Here is a 20,927-nt window from a genome sequence, read left to right as displayed (position 1 = left end):
TGTGATAAAAAGTGAACATATGTATAGAAGAAAAATCTCCATTTTGAAATTACATATTGTTCTACAGACTAATCCTTGCAACTAAATGCTCCATTAGTCAGTGTAAGCAAGGGGCAAACACACAAGTAGCAGTATGAAATGGATATTGAAAGTAATTTTTGTTCCATATACCAGAATGATTGCTGTTTGCAGTGATCCCTAAAACTTAATTCCTGAATCTTATTAACCTTGATTTCTTAGCTTTTTGCAAGTCTGTGGCATTCCTTATAGACTAGGGTTACCATATTTTGTGCCTCCTAATGGAGGACACTCCCGGGGGCCCCAGCCCCGCCCACGCCCCCGCCCCAACTCCGCCCCCTCCCAAAGTCTCCGCCCCCTCCCCTGCTTGAAGCCTGAAGCAGGTAAGGGGGAGTGGGGGGGGGGGAGGAGGCGCGGCCCAGGCTGGCCCCCGGCGGCTCCAGCCTGGGTTGGCTCGGGCCCTGGCCGACCACCCCCGGCGCACCCCCCGGCTCCCAGCCCCGCGGGCCCGGCTCCCCGACCCCGGCCCGGCTCCCAGCCCCGCGGGCCCGGCTCCCGGCTCCCCGACCCCGGCTCCCGGCTCCCAGCCCCGCGGGCCCGGCTCCCGGCTCCCCGACCCGGCTCCCGGCCCCGCGGGCCTGGCTCCCAGCTCCCCGACCCCGGCCCCCGGCTCCCAGCCCCGCCGGCCCCCGGCTCCCGGCTCCCCGGCCCGGCTCCCAGCCCCGCGGGCCCGGCTCCCGGCTCCCGGCTCCCCGACCCCGGCTCCCAGCTCCCCGACCCGGCTCCCGGCCCCGCGGGCCTGGCTCCCGGCTCCCCGACCCCGGCCCCCGGCTCCCAGCCCCGCCGGCCCCCGGCTCCCGGCCCCGCGGGCCCGGCCAGGCTCCCGGCTCCCGGCCCCGCGGGCCCGGCCCCCGGCTCCCGGCCCCGCGGGCCCGGCCCCCGACTCCCCAGCCCCGCGGGCCCAGACCGGCCCGGCACTGCGACCCCGGCCCGGCTCCCGGCCGGGCACCATGCCCCCGGCCCCGCACAAAGAGGCCCCGGCCGAGCCTCCCGGTTTTCCCGGACATGCCCGGCTTTGGGGGATTTCCCCCCGGACGGGGATTTGAGCCCCCAAAAGCCGGACATGTCCGGGAAAATCCGGACGTATGGTAACCCTATTATAGACCAGGGGTGGGCAAACTATGGCCCGTGGGCTGGATCCGGCCTGCGAGCTGTTTTAAGCTGGCCCGCAAGCCACACCAGCAGCTTGGGCCCACTCTGGCCAGGGTGCTGGGTCAGGGCCGCACCACGCGGCTCAGGCCCGCTCTAGCCAGGGTGCTTGGTCGGGGGCTGGACCACACGGCTCAGCACCGCAGCTCCCGGAAGCTGCAGCATGGCCCCGCTCTGGCCCCCTCATGTTCCAATGGGAGCTACAGGGGGGTGCCTGTAGATGCGGCAGCATGCAGAGCCGCCTGGCCGTGCCTTCGTGTAGGAGCCGGAGAAGGGACATGCCACTGCTTCTGGGAGCCACTTGAAGTGATTGCCACTCAGAGCCTGCACCCCCCGAGCCTCTCCCCACGCCCCAACCTGCTGACCCAGCCCTGATCCCCCTCCTGCTCTCCAAACCCCTCGATGCCAGCCTGGAGCACCCTCCTGCACCCCAAACCTCTCATCCCCAGCCCCACCCCAGAGCCCGCACCCCAATCCCAATTTTGGGAGCATTCATGGCCTGCCATGCAATTTCTATTCCCTGATGTGGCCCTCAGGCCAAAAAGTTTGCCCACCCCTGTTATAAACACTTCAATGCTATTTTTCTAAGAGACACCAAAAACTCAATAGGAGCAGCCAGGAACTTGCAAGCATCCCTATAAAAACAAAACAGCAAATGTAAGATAGAGTAAAGAAACACATCGGTAAGACAAGAAGTTTCAATTTGAAGCTTCTGCAGAGTTATTGTAAATTTGAAGTGGAATGTGAAACATAAAGAAACGATTGCAGTTGATCAGCACTATTGACCATTGACCCCTGACGTGATCTTGGAGGGTTTATAGTTTGGGGTAACTTATAATTCCTTTACTTAAGCATGCTTAATGGAAGTTATGAAAGTTGTAACAGCAAGTAGGAGAGCACACATAATTAAACTAAAAGCTAGTAGGCCCAACCAGATAACTCCAGGTCACAAATTCTGCACTCTCATTTCAAGAGACAACCATGTAACCACAAAAAGTACTGTGCACCACAGCATTCCGCAAGAAGGAAGTTTTGGGGGGCTTTAGCAATCTGTTAACTAGGCAGATGGACTGTGATAATGGATAGGAACTATTAAGAAATGTGTGATGTAGTTTATTAATATTCATGATTAAAGGCATAGTTATGGAAAGGCGGAATGCCATGCATGGCTAACGGGAAGCATTAATCTTGTTACAGCCAGAAATTGATCAAATATGTTTGCGTATATGATAATTTACATAAAGAAGGGGTATAAGGAATCCAATGTAGTTCCCTCTTTTCAGGTTCGTTGCGTCCCTGAGATGGTGTAAAGTGAATCATGGCCTCCTTTCACTTACTTTTCTATCTGTCTTTGTTCTGAATGGTCTCCATAATGTTGTAAGTATGTGCAAATCAAGTTTGTAAGTATAAACAATACAGGAACCCCCTTTGCTGTATTTATCTTATTCTTATACTCATGTATGTTTTCCTGTCTTCAACTCTATTTGTCTGTGGTAACTACAGCCCATAAGTTTCTATGTGTGTTTCATCAATTTTGTCTTCTTAATTAATTCTAAATAGCCACCTGAAAAAGAACCCGTTATCTGTGACAAGTGCATGTTGCACCCGAATAAATAATATTACAATTGCAATCATCAATCAATCTACAGTTGTGCTTTGTTCCCTACATTAATTAAAAGGCTTCAATATCTTGAGAAAACTACATATACTATTCTATGCTACTAATTTTCTGAATTCTAGTAATGTTAGATTGCTAATACCTTTGCAGTCTCACCAAGTTTTCAAATGAACAAATATACATTGGTACAGAATGCTGGCATATTTTTTCTGCATTGTGTGCTAGCAGCAAAGTGAAACTAATAAAATCTTCCAGCAGTATTATCTAGGGTTCAGACATCAGATAACTTTTTGTTTTCACTTTTCCACTCTCAGAAAAGAGCAGAAGGGGTCACCAGAGAAGAGTAGCAGTGGTGTCTATTTAATCCCAATTTTTCTTAGTAGTGAAATACCCTACTTTTCAATTTACCTAGATTTGGTGACAATTTGGCTTTCAAAAATCAAAATATAAGCAATTTTTCCAGATATGGTCAAGAATTGGGCAGTACTTAAAATGATGATATTGTAGAAGGGCGGTGTAAAAAAAAAATCAGAATAGTTGTTATGTGTATTCTAGTTCTGACAAGATTGCCTTCTACTGTTAAATTCTAAATATGACTTTGAAATTTTAGCCCAAGGAAAACGAAGACATTTAGCTCTTTTGGTTCAGTAACCAGTAATAGAACATCTGTTGCTGTATCAACTTCAATCTGTGAATTTTAATTTTTCAGCTAGGCCAAAACAGGACAGTCATGAATTTCTTTTTGTGATAACTCCCTTTATACTTGAGATGTCTATAATTTATGGAATTATAGACTGGTATTTCACAGAATTTGTTCCAAATTTCTGCCTATAAAGTTTATAAAACATTTTTTATGAGGTGATAAGAGATGTATCAAAGGATATGTGAAAGGATATCTTCCCAGGGAGTGAAAAAGTATAGTTTGATACACTTTCAGAGAAAGGACCAAGTTCATCCCTAGTGTAACTCCAGTGACCTAACTGGATTTATCCTGGGATGAATTTGACCCAGTACTATTAAGCTGTATAGACAGAGCAACTATAGTCTCTCTCCTTTATTATATCATTAATATCTAGAACTGAGCTAAAGCAAAATTTCCTTTTGAATACACTGTCAATGGCCAATTTGACTTTAAAAAAGTAATAAGAACAAGTTAACCAGCACAAATTAAACTAAAAAATTACGTATTCCAGGATTTTCTCCAGGCTTGGGGATAACCTTTCCTAGGCATAACCTTTCCTAGGAGAGGTTAGTTTTTACAGAGATGCTAGCCTCAATTTAATCTGAAATGAAAGAAGGAAAAGACCTACCTGTTCTCTATTAGGTTGTCTATTAGGTTCCCCATACCATCCAGGTAAATGCATATTCTTCAGTGCTTCGTAATTTCTTGTTTCAGAAGGGTAAGTAAAACTGGCATATGTGTTTTCGCTCAATGTGTATATTTTAAAGTTAATAAAAACCCTTAGGACATTGATCTTGAATATATATAGTGCCTTTTATACCAATGGATGCAAGAATGCACACAAACTATATAGAAGGAGCATTTCTACCAGAAATGGAAAAACACAGCAGCTGTTTAACAGCACATTTCAACACTAAAGAATGGTTTAGGATAGGAAATGAAGTTGAAATTATGGGCAGGAATAAACCCATGCTCTTGAAAACAGTACAAAAGACCATATGTAGCCAGAATCTTGTCCTTTCTCCTCATCTAAAATCCTGCAGCCTCAGCAGTCATGGCTTCAGTACTGACTTGGAGGGAAGGGTCCCACCTAAGGCCAAACCCTGCTCACTTGACTCACATGAATCACAGATTAATACTGTGTGTATGGGCAGAAACAACAATTGTTCCCCCATTCTTCCAGCATATGTCACTGAGATTGAAATGCCCCCTTGTAACACAGTTTCCTCCCCTACACATTATAGGTAGGTACATAAGGAAATCCTGTTCTATAGTGTGATTTGGTGATCTGTAGCAGACACTAACTAGTATCCTGTCTTGTGCTCGAACTGTTAGAACATTGATCAATAACCATTCAAGATCATTTGTTTCTGAGTTGTCAGTGACTCAGAAACAGGTAATGCCATTATTGGCCTGGAGTACCACTCCCCCACCCCTTTAACCCACTCATTTCTTCTTAAAAACAAAAAACCCTCTAGTCATTGGAGTGAAAGTACCAATTAATTCAGGGAAGTCTAATGTTCTGTTCTGTGAAGATTATTACAATAGTCCCTTCTGGAGTTAGAATCAACACATTTCTCATCAATTTCAGAAAAAAAAAAATCCAAGGCAATGGATAGCTTTGTACAGGACCATACATGCTATGTGAGCGCCCTCATTTTCTGAGCCCTTTCCATGCATATGATTCAATAGCAATACTGGTACCAATAGTGCATGAGACTAATTGTATTAGTGATGCCACAGACTGATGCATTCTGGGATGCTGTACACGTGCAGCCATCTACACTGTCTGGTGGCGATCTTGCAAATACACAAGTGCCTAATTTCATGCATGTGACTAGTTCCAGTGAAGGCAATGAGACTATTCACATATGTAAAAGTTAAGCACATGCATAACGTTTTCCAAAATCAGGACCGCTGTCTCAAGCAGGAACAAACAAACCTCCACTCTCTGACCAGCTGCAGAGATTTAAATCCAAGATCTATAGGTCAAAGACGAACAATTACCCAAAGATTCCTCACAAAGTCCATGATTAGCCACCAATGAAAAATTTCCAGACCCATTAAAGAAAACAAAATAAAGCCCCCTAATGTGAGGATCTTTAAAAAAGCAGAAAATAAAGGTTTTTTTATTTTTTTTTCCGCCAAGGTTTGTATTTACAAACACTAGTCATCTGGTTTTTGTAGTGTCTTTCTGAGCTGCAAAAGATTTCCTGAGTTGGAGTTGTTTTGTGTTATGAAAGCTTCTGCATCTAGAATCTTTCTGATTTACAAAAGACTTAACAGGTCTGGATTTCCTGGTCCTCCCCCACCCCATCCTAATTCTTTCTGTCATTTAATGAGGTTGCTTGGCATTCTCAGTAGGCACTCTGCAAGCTCAGCCCTAAGACAGAAGATGGAGTTGTTTTGAAACAGAAGATGAATAATATTGTCAGAAGTATATTAATGAGCTAACGTGTCTACACACCCATGCAAGGAGTATAGGTAATCAGAAAAACGAACAAGAAATGTTAATTAAGGATGGAGAATATGTTGTAGTAGGAATAACTGAAGCCTGTGGATGATTTTCATAACTAGAATGTCAATTTTTATTGTCACCAAAGAGAAGGGAAAAAGAAAGAAGAGATGGAGGCCATTAATGTCAAAGCTATTTACACTGCAAGGGAATTACAATGACAAAGAAGAGTGGTGGTGAAATTCTTTTGGGAGAGAGATTGTGTATGTAATAGGCCAAAGGCTGAGTGCTTTCAGATGCCTGAGGTCTCTGGCCTCTTGTCTTGCAATGTAAGAAAAGATGCATTGTATTGACCCACTAATATTCTCCTGTTACATCGTAATCCTTTATTCCTATCTTGGAATAACACAAACTACAACAGCCTTCATCATGAAAAGGATTCAGTGTTGCTCATCAGAGATTTGACCAGGAGAATCAGTTAAAATGACAAGTCTAGGCAAACAATTGTCAGGCTGGGTAATAATATGGCGAAAGTCCTCAGAGGCCTGATAAGGCCAGGACTGGAAAAATATTTAAAATTAGAGGCTTCCTATTTATACAGTGAAGGCAGGGATTTTGAAAGGATCCTTAAGAGCCCAAACCCTATTGGAATTCAATGGGATTTGGGTGCCTAACTCCCGTAAGCTATTTTCCCCATCTGTAAAATGGACATAATAATAATGACCTTCTTTGTAAAGCACTTTGAAATTTACTGATGAAAAGCTAGGTATTATTTCTATTTTATTTTGAAAATTTAGGCCAAATCAAATAGATCTTTATATAAATAGGTGGGAGCATAATTTATGAGAAAGCTACATAAGGGAAAAGAAAAGACCAGTCTGACATAACCATCAAGAAAAGCTTTCTTTTACCTTTAGGTTTATTGCTGCTTATTATGCATTTATAAAATGAAATCTCCACATATCAACACAGTAAACAAGAAAGATGAGTCATCAATAATTGGGTTTGGAAATAAACAGCCTTGTTCACATTTTCCTTTTTCTTCTTACAAAATTAAAGTAAATTATTAATTAGGCTTCTTCCTGTCTGTGTCTTTGTTGTCCGTGTTAATCTTAACAAGTAATGCAGGAACAGTACAAAAGATGCTTTTTTTCTAATCCATTAAGAAGAGAAGATGATACAGTAGTCCCGATGAATCAAATTATCTGTGTTATGTTATTGGAGGGAGGTTGTGTCACAGTCAACTAATTTTTACAGAACAACCATAGTTGGTTATAGAACAAGTACCTGGAGGAAGGAGGATTTTCAAAATATCATGAATATGAGGTGTTTCTGAAATAATCTTTGAAAGGTCAATGCAAATCAGATACTTGGTCACTTGATCAAGAGTAGGGATGAGAGATCTGTCTCACCCAGGACTGTCTGATACTAATGATGGATTTGCATTTCCCAGATCCTTTTAGTTGTTAATAACTACATTAATATTTAGTTATGTTACTAAGCAAGAACGTGACTGTATCTTTACTCTCTTTGTTCTTCCTATAGTACTCTGGATGCCCAGGGATGCCAACTTCCATAAAAAATTATTAGAAACCCAAAGTGGGTGCCATACACAGGATATAGGTTAGCGTGCCACATTCACAACATGTTCAACATTTTTTCCTGAATATTGCGGATGGTCTTTCTGATGGGTCAAAGGCCAGCAAATCATTCATAGTCCATGGCACTTAAACTGAGTAGGAAAAGTAGGAGTTAGCATAGTGCAGGATTTCCTTCCAAATGCAAAAGTCTATTTCAGATCCCAGCTGTCTTTCCCAATTTACAACTAAAAGTCATTATAGCGGTATTAATTTTAGAGCATTACTTGCCCTTCCTGTCACATTCATATGATCTTCCTGATATTTTGGCAGATATTTAATTTCTGAAAATACTGAATACACAAGGAAAATTTGAAGTTTTCAGCCATTTCAAAAATGAAGAAAATACACCATGACCTAGCTTACAGTTATCCTGTGCCTATCTAATATAAACATTTGTAGCACATAAATAAGAGGTCAAGTTATGTTATCTTCTAGTTCATGAGAAGTAAAGCAGGAGCATTTAAGTTGATGAGATGTTAACAAGACACTACATGAGGGACCATTTTCTGAAACTGTCAACACATCAAGTTGTCAAGAGACGGCTGAGTTGTAAAATGCTCCTATCACTATGGGAGATGCATCATACCGTTGAAGCATGCAGATAAATTGTTATCCAACTCATGGAAATTGCTATATGAACAAAATAAGGGAGTAATAAACTCACCAATCGATCAATTATTATAAAAACAGCAGAAAGAATACAGTACATTATTATATTTTCTTGAACATATGCGGCAATCAATTTTTCCTGCAATGTTAAATGTATTCCCTCATGGTTCCCAATGGATGCCATGGACTATGAATACAGCAATCAGCATAATAGGTGTCAGAATAATCAAAGTAATATGTGTCAGAAAGAAGCAATGAGTATATAGTAATTAAACAAATCTTCCAAGAGCTTAACATACAAAGATCTTTAAAAAAAAAAAAAAACTGTAAAAATAGTTTCATGCACAAAAGTGGTTTTACGGAGTTTCAAGGCTAGATGATAAGTATTCCTCTACCTGATGTAGTTCCTCACATTTCACCATGAATAAAAATTGCCCCACAATGCAGCACACACAATGAAGAGATCAAGGTCAATATTCAAATTCAGCTGAATTTGGACTTGATCTGAACCTTAACTCACTTAATCAGTAATGTATTCTCTCAAGTTAGAGTTGATAATAACTTTCATTTAAACTGTGGATCATGCCCCAGCTACATCAAGCCAAAAACGAGGCATTCGTAGTTTAATGCACCTGTAGAGGAGAATAGACAAATCTAAAGTCTGATCATCTATAGAAAATTTTGCAAAACCAGAATTAAATACACAATTGCCTCATCTTCCCTGTCCCCGCCCCATCCCCCAGCCCAAATGAAGCTCTACCCCAAGTAGAACCTTTGATAACCAGAAAAGACAGAGAACCCATAAAGTCCAATACAGTTTTGATATTACCAACCTAATTAGTCTGAAAGATGTTATGATGATGGGTGGGGTGACAATTTGGGGAATATATGTACAATTTACGAATTTGGGGATATTATGAAATTGTTGTATCATTGAAGTCTCAGTATATGAGGAATCCCTTGTCTGCTGTCAGGGTTGTCTCACATATCTCCGAAATCAAGGACAAGGGAGAGTCATTAAACCTTGATGGTTACCCATTCAAACAGGAGCACCTTAGGACAACGGGTTAGCTGAAGCTAGGAGAACTAGTTTTATCCAGCTTTTCTCCAAGGGGCTGGGGTTTAAAGGAGTGGAATTTTCCCAGGAGTAGAACAACCTTTGGCTTGAATCCTGACTCTGGCTCTGATCTTTGGCTTAGCACCTTCGTTCCAGGCTCCTGACTATAATCATTAGATCTGACCACCCATGGCCCAATCTCTACGGAAGAAGGGGGAGCTTTACTAGGGCTTTGTCAGGTGGCAATATAAAACCTACGGTCAAAAGTGCTTTTCATCCCAAAGGGTCAGAGCTCACTTTATTTTTAAAGGAATAGAGACCAAACCCAATCAAGAATAAAACATGCTTCTCACAGTATCCTTGGTTTTCACTGGAAGTCTTCCATTCAAGGTCAGACTAGGCTTGACTTTGCTTCATTTGTGAAATCTGAATAGATAACAACCCAGGTGATGTGGTAGGAAAGATATAGAAAAGAGACAGATCCAAAGCCAAATAAAGCCAGCAGGAGTATTCCTGTGGAGTTCAATAGGCTTTAGATCAGGTCTGAAGATAAGTATGAAAAAACAAGGGTGAAATCCTGGCTCCATTGAAGTCAATGGGAGTTTTGCCAGTGATTTTAACTGAGCCATGATTTTACCTAATGCAACAATAACATGAACAACAAAATACTCTCTTATGCTAAGTATGAACAGTGCTTAATAAAATGGAGCCTGTGATGGGGCAAAGAGGCTTCACCACAGCTGAGAAGGGGTTAGGAGAGTCTATGGGCCTAGCTAGCCCCACCCTGCTATACCTGTAGCCAATGCCCAGCCTGGAGGGGAGTAAAAGGAGAGAGCCTGGCTCAGTTTAGGATTGATTGGCCAGGAATGAGGATGGAGCTCTGCCTCTGCCTGAAGAAAGCACCCCGGCCAAAGGAGAAAATGTCACTGGTTCCGCTCCCACTGGAGAGCATACCCTTCAATCATATTGGGATGGACATAATCGCCCCTCTTGAAAAGAGTGCTGCGGGTTACCAGTATATTTTGTAAAAAGCAACAGAGGGTCCTGTGGCACCTTTAAGACTAACAAAAGTATTGGAGCATAAGCTTTCGTGGGTGAATGCCCACTTCATCAGATGCAAGTAATGGAAATCTCCAGAGGCAGGTATAAATCAGTATGGAGAGAACAAGGTTAGTTCAATCAGGGAGGGTGAGGTGCTCTGCTTGCAGTTGAGGTGTGAACACCAAACGGGGAGAAACTGCTTCTGTAGTTGGATAGCCATTCACAGTCTTTGTTTAATCCTGATCTGATGGTGTCAAATTTGCAAATGAACTGGAGTTTAGCAGTTTCTCTTTGGAGTCTGGTCCTGAAGTTTTTTTGCTATTATATGGGAGACAATCACAAGGGATTTTGGACCTCATAAGGGAAATGTGGAAAGAATGTCACCTGGAGCGGATAATGTGGTATAGCACATTCTTGACCTTCAGGAGAAGCTCAAAGCTTTAGGCTTATTCTCCAAGGAGAAACTCCTATGTGCCCAGAGCATCCAGAAATCAGCCTTTAATAAAGGGTCCCACCTTCAGGGGGTTCAACCTGAGGATCGGTTTCTCTTATTACTTCCCAGTGTGGAATTGAAGCTGTTGGCCTGCTGGCAGGGGACTTATGAGGTGATATGATCAGTGAGGCCTGTGAATTACAATGTCCAGCAGACATACAGATGTAAACTGCAACAAATTTATCTCATGAATCTTGTAAAGCCGTGGAAGGCTTGGGAGAGCCTGTTTATAGCCCCCTAGCCACCAAAGTCTGAATTGGGCCACCAGACCACTGGAACCTCAAAGCCTGGGATGGTGAAAATCAGGAGCAACCTCACTCCAGAACAAATGGTCCATACCCAGCAATTGATTACTGCCTTCTCCATGGTATTTTCTATGCAACCTAGATGAACCCTCTAATTTCTCATTATTCCAAGACTGAACCCGGACAATGAGTCAGAGAAAATTCATGATCCCCTTCCACAGAGAATAAGAGAAACCATGAAGCAAGAGCTTCAGTAGATGCTAGAGCTGCAAATAATTGAGGAGTCATTTATAGAATCGCTGCCCAAGCCCCAGGCCCTTTAAAGCACTGCCAGAGCCCCGCTGCTGGAGCCCCGGAGCTCCAGCGGCGATTTAAAGGGCCCGGGGCTCCCAAGGCCCCACCTCTTCTGGTTGAGGCGCCGCCCTTTCCAGTTGAGGCCCCACCCCCTGCTCAGGACTCTGGCGTACCAGTAAGTCCTTTAAGTTACTTTCACCTCCTTGGCAAACCCCTACTAAATACCACCTGGACAAAAATGAGATGATCTACCTTGGTGCACCTAGGGAGGTGTGACCCATGGTGGATAAGGTCCAGCCCTCCAGTCATGCCTATGCCAACTCCAAAGAAAAAGGCATACAGCTTCTTAGGACTGTCAGAATACTAACAACAATTTATTCTCAACTTCTTGATTATTGTGGTCCCTCTTAGGGATCTCCTTAAAAACAATAGCCCAAAAAAGATCCAGTGGACCAATGCTTGTCAAGACACCTTTCAAACCCTTTAGCCCCATCTCTGCTGAGAACCAGTCTTATATAGTTTCAACTTCACCAGGGAATTCCTGCTACAAACCAATGCCTCTCTCAGGGGATGGAAGATGATGAACACCTCCTCCTCTGTCTTAGCTGAAAATTATTCTCAAGGGAGAGGGCCTCTTCTGTAGTCATAAAAGAGACATTAGCAGGGAAGTGGGATATGGACTCAGTCCAATACTATCTTCTGGGCAGTCATTTCACCTTAGTTACTGACCATGCCCCACTACTTTGGCTCCATGTCATGAAGGACACCAACCCCCAAAGTATGAGTTTATCTATCCCTTTAGCCATTCTCCTTCTGCATACAACATAGTGCCTCAGTGCTTCCTTTCCCGGGCAAACCCACAGCTGTGGAGAAAGGTCCACAAGGGAGCACTGCTCCATCCATGCCACTACAAGGCCCTAATCTTGGTGGGATCGCTATGTGCTACTTTAATATAGTAATAAATAGCTGCCTAAGAATTTCAAAATACCTACACCTGTGCAGAACCAAGAGAACATTGGCAGACCATTAAGAGATCACATTGCAAAATCCAGTGCTCTTGCACCAAATACATATTGTAAACCTCTATAACTCTCACAGATCACAACAAATTTTCATCAGATCTTCAAAAGGCACATCTGTGAGTCAAGGACTGTCTTTCTGCCAAATTTCAAATTTCTAGGATCCCCCACTGACATTCTAAAGTTGTTCAAAAATGTCACAAAATACTTTATAATGGAAAAGTAAATTTTTTTCACTCTCTTCATTCTCAAAAACAGCTGCACTGTTTTGGCTTACTTAAAAAAAAAAAAAAACTGTACTGTGAACAACCATGCCAAGTTTCAGAAAGGAAAATATCAAAAAAGTTATCAGCAAATGGAAATCATTCTGCAATCTTAACAATAGGCATCACTATGTGCTCTGCCCATAACAGTTACAAAAGGTCAAATTACACTCTCAGCTGTAACAGAGTAACCTGGACTAATTCCACTGAAATCAGTGGTGTTATGCTACATTTACAACAGCTTAAAGTGAGAGCAGAATTTGATGTGTAAAACCATATTTGATTATAAGAACAAGAACACTGGGGGTTAGGACCTGTAACACCTGATCAGACCAATGCTCTACTCAGTCCAGTAGCCTATCTCCAACAAAGGCTGGTACCAGATGCTTAAGAGAAAGATGTAAAAACTCCATAATGGACTATTATGAACTGACATGCCCATGGGAAAACTTTCTTCCTAGCTCCAAACACTTAGAAATTAGTCGGCTTTTGCCCAGAAGCATGCAAGTGTATAGCTGGTTATACATTTTCATCCTATCTAATCTAAGAGTAGAAAAAAAGTCACAAAATAGGCTCCTGGGGTTGCTTTAGTTGTTAATGTGCATAGTGCAGATTACATGCTGCTATGTTTGGTTTTCACTGTTTCAGTGAGAGGAAGACTAGAGTCTGTGGGATTAGCAGCGAGAACAAGTAGCTCTTCACATGCTAGATTGGTCTCATTTGCCTTCATAAATTGTTTCTTTAGGGCGTGGTGCCACTGTTCCTTTCTTCTGCAAATCAAATTTCTTCTCCCTGCTGCACTTCCTATTCTCTGGTATCCATTCCACCTACTCCTCATTTCCCCATACCTTTCTTTCTCCTCCCAGCCCCCCTACACATACACATACACAAGACTCACTATCTTTATTTTTTTTAAAGTAATATATATTTGGTACTGTACAATTCACTTGCCACAACTTAACTCTTATTTCATGAACTTTGGTGCATGTTTGTAACTTTGCATGAAGCTCATATAACATTTCCAAACTTTTCAAATCCCCTATTGCATGAAAAGCTCCTAGATGGGAAAAAAATCCTCATCTTGATGCCAATGCTACAAATAGCTAGATATTTTAAAGTTAAATTGTTAAAGAGGTATTTTTAAGAAAAGTTACTCTTTCTTTTGCTTAACTGACTTAGAGTCTTATCTGAGAAAAGTTTGAAAAGCTCTGGGTAGTGTCAACCCTCCCACCCCTATGAGTCACAGTTGCTGTTATTATTGCATCTGGTGCTTTATTTAAAAAAACTGCTACAGCACAGCTACAAACATTGTGGGTAACCCTTTCATGTTTCTCGGTCAAGGGGACCATGTAAAGTACAAGAATAATGAGTGTATCCTTAATCACTACTGGCTTCTCCATTCTTGAAGAAAATGATAACGAGAGATCTTCCTTGCTCTGTAAAAGACGTTTTATTTTTCTTAACGAGGCAGCTGCAGAGAGCTATTTGGTCAGACTTTCCTTATTCACAGAGAAATCCTTATGGAATTAATAGATTTGTTATATTTAGAGTATAAAAGTAAACAGCGTATGGCTTTGTTAATATCATTATAATGTCACAGCACAATCTGTCAGAAAGAATGTACATTTTTTTGAGCAGTTTAATTTATTTGGAGTTCACAGGAAAAACAAAAACAAAAGACCCTCTGTATCTAAAGTACAGCAAACAATTTCTTAATTTTTGGTTTGTATTTCCAGTTTAACAAGTATGTCTGTGCATATTACCTTCAATAACAAAACTAAAATGGAAAAGCAGTTGCTTTGTTATCAGGAGTTAAAAGGTCATTTCCTGTTGATGAAAAAGCCTTTTCTATCAGGTAAGTAGCTGCTACACTCCATAAAACTGGCAACCCTTCAAAAGGTTTTAGAAACTAGAAGCATTGTTTGAAGATAAAGAAGATAAGGTCATTTGCCTTGGGTTTAGTCCTGGAAACCTTACTAGGTGATCCTTTGATATTGAAATGAAGAGAGCTTTAAATTGTTTTATCTTTATACAGCTGATGATCACTGGCTGATAATCACTTTTTTAAACCATCAGAAAGCCTAGCTGAATTAAACTGTATAAAATATTGTGATATATTTTCAGCAATGGGCGATTGCTACCAAGTATTGCACATGGGATATGCGTACAACTGCACTCAATGTTTGGTTCTGAGCCTCAGGCTTTCCCATTATTTTATACTCTGTTTGACAGACACTATTAGCTCAATAATGGCTGACATGATTTTCATTGCATCGTTATATTGCTACAGTAGATTAATTACTATACTAGATTAATAAAACTGAATAAATAAAGTATGTAAAATCTGTAACCTCTTACTGGGAATATTATGCCAGCATTAAACAAAGCTTGCATTTAATATGTACAGTACTTCAAAATTTACTTATGAGCACTATTGCCAGGCACTACGTAAATGTATATTGTTATATGTGTAATTAACTGAACTATAACATTTATCTGATATACAGCACAAACTTCTCTCCCTGGAGGACTGGATTCTGTTTTTAAATACTTTTCTTAATTTATGGGTGGGTTTTTTTACATATTTTCCTTTAATGGAACAAGTTATGAGTACTTGACATTTTCTAATACAGAATAAGCATTTTCAGAAGGGTTGTATTTTCTCTATTTTGTATTACAAAAACAAAAATCCCACATATATAGTAAATACTGTGCCTGGTAAGCTTACTTCAGGGTCCACAACATCACTTTCACTATGTTAACTTTCAAATTAGCTTGTTAATTGTTAATTTTAATACCATTTCCACTCTATTTTGAATACTCTTTAAAATTATATCTCTATCACTGTAGATGTTGCTCAAAAGTATAAGTAAACAGGTTATGTGTCTCAGTTTATAACATTCATTATCACTGTATCCCCCAAATTACTGTCAAACAATTAAAAAGTACCAAAATCCTTACCTAATGGAGCGGACCCAGTACAAAGATGCAACAAGGGAATCCAAAGGATGTAAGCAACAAGTAGGAGATGCAGATGGAAAGATAAGGATTGCTGCATGTTGTCCAAAGATATGTTTTATCCACTCATCTGCAGTTTTTCAGAAGTTAACTTTTGAAGTACTAAACTTTTCAAGAAAAGACATCAGCTTGCCTTTGTGTTTAAATCTGCCTTCTTTGTAAAAAAAAAATAAATAAATAAATAAAAATCCTCTCTCCTGAGGAGAGCTCAATGTATTTTCAACTGAGAGGGAACCCCTTCAGCTATATATAAAATGTATGCATAACACACACATACACACACAGGCCACCAGAGACTGTAGCCCACACTCCAGCTGCTTACACTCCAGCTGCTTTACGCACCCTGTAACACAACACACACACACAGAGGGTTGGAGCAGTCAGTACAGTCATTGTCAGGGTCTGTGACTTTTAACTTTCAGCAGGAGGGGGTGGCCCTGGGAAAATTAGGGTTGTGAACCAAACACATTTACTTATGCAGGACATAAGGGGAAAATGTGAAATGCAGGTTACCGAAGTTATGATTAACATCAGCACTACAAAACCATTTATATGATAAATATGCAAAACCATTATAATGTTAGAGTGGAAATGTTTTGTTTTTAACTTTGAGTTTCTTGAGGTTAAGGTTTCATTTATCCAAAGCTAATTTCTTATGAAAGCTACTATGTGCAGTACAAACAACAGCTTTCTTCGAAGGTATGAGATCTGAATAGAGAACTGAAATTGTGACCATTCAATGTTTTCCACTATCTTAGAGTATATGTCCTACATTCTATTGTTTCTAAAGTATTGAAGTACAATGGTGTAACATTAGGAGTGCTTTCCTTATAACATTAGGACTGCCGTCCCGTTATAAAAATGAGTATCTCTTGAAGTTATCCCATCAGCAGAAACATTATCTAAGCAAAATAAATGTAAACTAGAGGCAAGTGTTACTTAAAAATAAAAGAATCAATTTTTTTCTTAAGCATCGTATTTTTTTAAAAACACCTTGGTCTCATTTGAAATGTCAGGGTGGCTACAGCACGGTCCCAATGTGCCACATATACTCTATGAGCAGGGACAACCTATTCAGTATATAGTAAAGTACTAGCTGCTTAATCTGTAATATGAGGAATTTGCTATTAAATTTCATGCTGTGCACTTATATTTGTGACATAATGCATAGAATATGTAATATTTCTACCCACTGGTCAATATTTTCTATACCTGTCTCTCTTTTGTCTCTTTCTGTCAAGTTTGTTTATTTTGTATGTATTCTTTTAAATAATTGGACGGTATCTCATCTGTCTACTTATTGGTATAAACTTCTGTAAACATCTACATTTAGCTCAAATCAGGTTAATTTCAGTAAATCAAGACAGAGTATTTTATTTCAAAGAATAAACAAAACCAACTGTTTTTATATTTTTCAATGTGTCTGAGAGGGTTCGAACAATATAGGGTTGGGGGAATCTCATCTCTGGCTTTGATGGGAATAGGACTGAATCTTTTGAAAGTAGCACTTGTAAGGTGATGAGTCACTCCTGTGCTGGACTCCAGCCAATCCGCAGCTGGTCAGGTGACTCCCAGGGCACGTATATGAGCCCCACAGGAGGAACAGCAGCTCAATCTCAACAGAGAGTCCTGTGGCACCTTTAAGACTAACAGATGTATTGGAGCATAAGCTTTCGTGGGTGAATGCCCACTTCGTCGGATGCAGCTCAATCTCATCACTCCATGGCTTGGAACTCTTTCCTGTCCAACAGTGGTAACAGACTCTCCGAGTGTTAGCCTGCGCCAGCCTTGCCCTTGTTCCAGCCTTGTTCCTAGTCCTGTTCCAACCTTGCTCTCACTCCAGCCTCGCTGATTCTGGCTCTGACCACTGGCTCCAACTATTGGGCATGACTGCCACAGCTGCAATCACTGTGCCCAACTGCCATGGCTTTGACTACTAGGCCTGACCATGTTCATCATGGTTTCTGACTGCATTTGAAATAATAGTACTATATTGACTACCTCACAGTAGTCCCAATGGATTGTCTGAATGTCTAGACCGCAATTAAACAGCCCTTTAGTACAAGCCCTGTGAGCCCGAATCAGCTGGAATAGGCCAACCGCAGATATCTCATTGAAGTGTAGACATAGCCTGTGAGAGCAGGTTGGGAAAAGCATTGGGAAAAGTATTATGGCTTTTGGAGATTTTTACATTGGCAAGAATAATGATGCTGGATTTCAAATTCCTAGTTAATTTACCGTAAGAACTTTAAAACACAGAACCATACTATATAGATGCGCTGAATATACCCATTATAACTAAAATACAGTATTTCCATGTTTAAATTAACAACGTTCATTTTATTTGCTCAGAAGATGTAACAAAATATCTCTCTTAGACTTACCACACCATTCAGCATCTGTGCTATTGTATCTGCATTTTACAAATGATTTCAAGGCTGCAAAGCAAACCTTGAAGTGACTAAATCAGTCAACATTTCTAAAATGGACAGTATTTATTCTTTCATCCAATGCTGGCAGCAACCAAAGATCATACAAGGAGTCACAGTTGATGGTTTTTCTCTAGTGTGTTTCAGACCTTTGAGTTAACAAAAGTCCATTACATTTCATGAGTCCAAAAATGATGAAAGTTGCAGTATGCAGCTTTTCATTTAAGTGAGGGCCAGTTGCCCTTTTAAAACCAGTAGTTCATAATCCAGGAGGAAGATCTAATTCTCTGCACAGCTTCAAAGAGAAGAAAGAATGACTTCTGTATTAAACCCTTTACCACGTGTACTTCAGCTTCTGATTCTCTGAACAGCAAAACTCTGACTTTCTTCAGTCCACTGGTCCTCATTAGCTGGTGAGCCACAACATTGCTGCCTTTGATATATGGATGTTCAGATTCTGAAGAATAAATGTGTTAAGTAACCAATGTATACGTAATCCTCACTTTGGTTTAAAAGTATACAAAGAGTGACAGCTCAGGGACTGAACCCGCCACACTTATGCAAACAGGGAATTCTTAATCACATGCAGTCCCAATGAAATTGAGCGGGTCTTGTGACAGATATGACAAACTCCTGGACAAACCTTATTGAATCAAGTTTAAGTATTTTTGGAGTTCATTGTATTAAAAATGCAAATATTTATGTACCGTTGAGGGACTGTATGTAATTGCATGGAAGACCAAGCCCTCCAGGTACTAGGATCAGTGAGTGGTGGTTAGGCACACTCACTCAGGTTGTAACACCTCCAGAGAGCTACCACCACCTGGAGAAAGGTTCGCATTTACTGGTTCAAACTGGATTCTCCAGGGACCAACAAACAAAGAAAGAATTTTTGGTTAAATAGCCTAAGTTAAAACTGACTCAGAGTTTTCTTTCAGATCCATAAAATGGACAGGATCTTTGGTCAAAGTAGGGGGCCCAATCTTTAGGGAAGGGTTGGAAGGTCTTATGGTCCACTGAGACCTCATAAGACTTGGGGCTAGTTCTGAACAAAAGCTATTATAAACTGGTTACTATGGGAAAAGCCCCTGTGGGGGGTTTGAAGAACTAATCACTAACCAGAGTCCCTGTTGGAATTAGAAGGTGATCTCTGGTAAGCTTATTAACATATATGTAGGTTCTTTTATTGTTTTAATATGTTTTCTCTGTAATGTTTTTACCTTAGGAATAAAAGTGCTTGCTTAGAGAGAACTGTGTGGTAATTTATAACTGTTGGCAATTACACTGTCCACCATCTCTGAGGAAATAAGCAAATCAGGCCTGTTTAGGCAGTCTGTTGGGGAATAACACAGTGTAGGCACAGACCTGTTCTCCCTGGTAATACCCCAGTCAGAAGGGAGAGAGATATGGGTTTCTGCCCAAGAAAGGTGATGGCTGAGGAGCCTGGAGCCTAGAGCGGGTGCCTTTACTGGACCAGAGAGGGTAAATATAAGTGCAGTTGCCCTGAACTGTGACAGGGCTCGTGTTCCTAAGGGTGGCAGGATGAGATCCTTACTCCTCAGCCACTGGTAACTATATTCTCAGCTGAGGCATGTCCATATCTACATGCTTAGTTAAAGAACTATCATTAGAAAACAGAGGTATACAGTATCTCTGTTTCAGACTGGATATCAGGTGTCTAACAGTTAACTGCATGTTTGCAATTCTTCAGTACTTACAATCAGGCAGGTGCTTTCCCATCGCATAGTCTGTGATCAGCTAAGCAATCTGTAAATCTTCATAAGTAAAGGAGGTGCTCTTTCCACAATGTGCACATTAGATCTGGTGGGCAATTTTCAGTCACAATATCTTTTCAACAGAAAATGTGATTTCCGCAAAATCAACTCTTCCCTTGGAAAATGATGTGATAAGTATATACCACCTGTGATTCATTTTCTGGATTCTACCCATAGGCCCAGTCAGGATGAAGAAAAGAAGTGGTACAATAGGTGGCTATTTATGAGAATGGCCAAAGCTGTTGGATGGAGTTTTGTAAAGGAACACAGAAAGGAGAGGAGCTGATGTGAGGCAGCAAGTAATTCATTATGCTCATCAACACCCAGCCTTAGAAGGGATATATGGTGAGGAATGTATGGGTCATCTGGGCATGAAGAGCACCTTGAAATTGGCTAAAGATCAATTTTATTGGTCCCATATGACCCCAGCAGCCAGGATATATGTCAGATCTGTCTCAGGAGGAAGGCAAAATTTGAGAAGGCTGCCAAACTTGTGAATATCAAAGCTTTTGCCTACTTGAACTAGTCCTCATTGATTCCTTAACTACAGAACTGGATGTCTCTGATATTAGGAATATTCTTGTGATTATTGTATTGTATGCTCAAGCCTGTCTGACAAAAGACCAAATGTCTAGAACTGTGGCTAGTGAATTGTGGAAGAATTTTATCAGCCCCTATGGCTTTTCTAGAAAAATACACAGTGACCAAGGTGCAAACTTTGAATTGGATCTGGTTGCTGAGCTGTGTAAAATCACACAGGATTGCGCACTACTCCATACCATCTTCAAGAAAATTGTACAATTTTGAGTACATTAGGAGCTCTTGAAGCATATAAGAACAACTGGGGGAAATATATTCTACTACTCATTCATGCATATTAGTTGTACTAATAATGATACAACGGGAAAGTCCCCACACTTTCTAATTTTAGGAAGGCAGCCCTTGATACCAATTGATTTGTGTCTTGGAATATAATAGCAAGGGCAATATGAGGTAACACTTCAGCAAACCGTGAAGGACCTGAGACACAGATTTTGCTAAGCATATGATTTAGCTACTAAG

At 41.0% G+C, this 20,927-nt stretch overlaps 1 protein-coding gene across 1 annotated transcript in view; it reads right to left on the bottom strand.

The window, feature by feature from the left end:
* The window catches only part of LOC128845094 (von Willebrand factor D and EGF domain-containing protein-like), a 245,872-nt gene extending 230,149 nt beyond the window's left edge, over positions 1-15,723 (bottom strand). The window contains exon 1 of the mRNA XM_054043326.1: positions 15,605-15,723. Coding sequence (XP_053899301.1) covers positions 15,605-15,701 — 97 coding nt within the window. The 5' untranslated portion in view covers positions 15,702-15,723. The remainder of the gene's footprint in view (positions 1-15,604) is intronic.
* Positions 15,724-20,927: the final 5,204 nt, after the last annotated feature.

The sequence above is a fragment of the Malaclemys terrapin genome, chromosome 11 (genome assembly GCF_027887155.1).
Source record: "Malaclemys terrapin pileata isolate rMalTer1 chromosome 11, rMalTer1.hap1, whole genome shotgun sequence".
Classification (NCBI taxonomy): Eukaryota; Metazoa; Chordata; order Testudines; family Emydidae; genus Malaclemys; species Malaclemys terrapin.
This window is presented reverse-complemented; position numbering and strand designations above follow the sequence as displayed.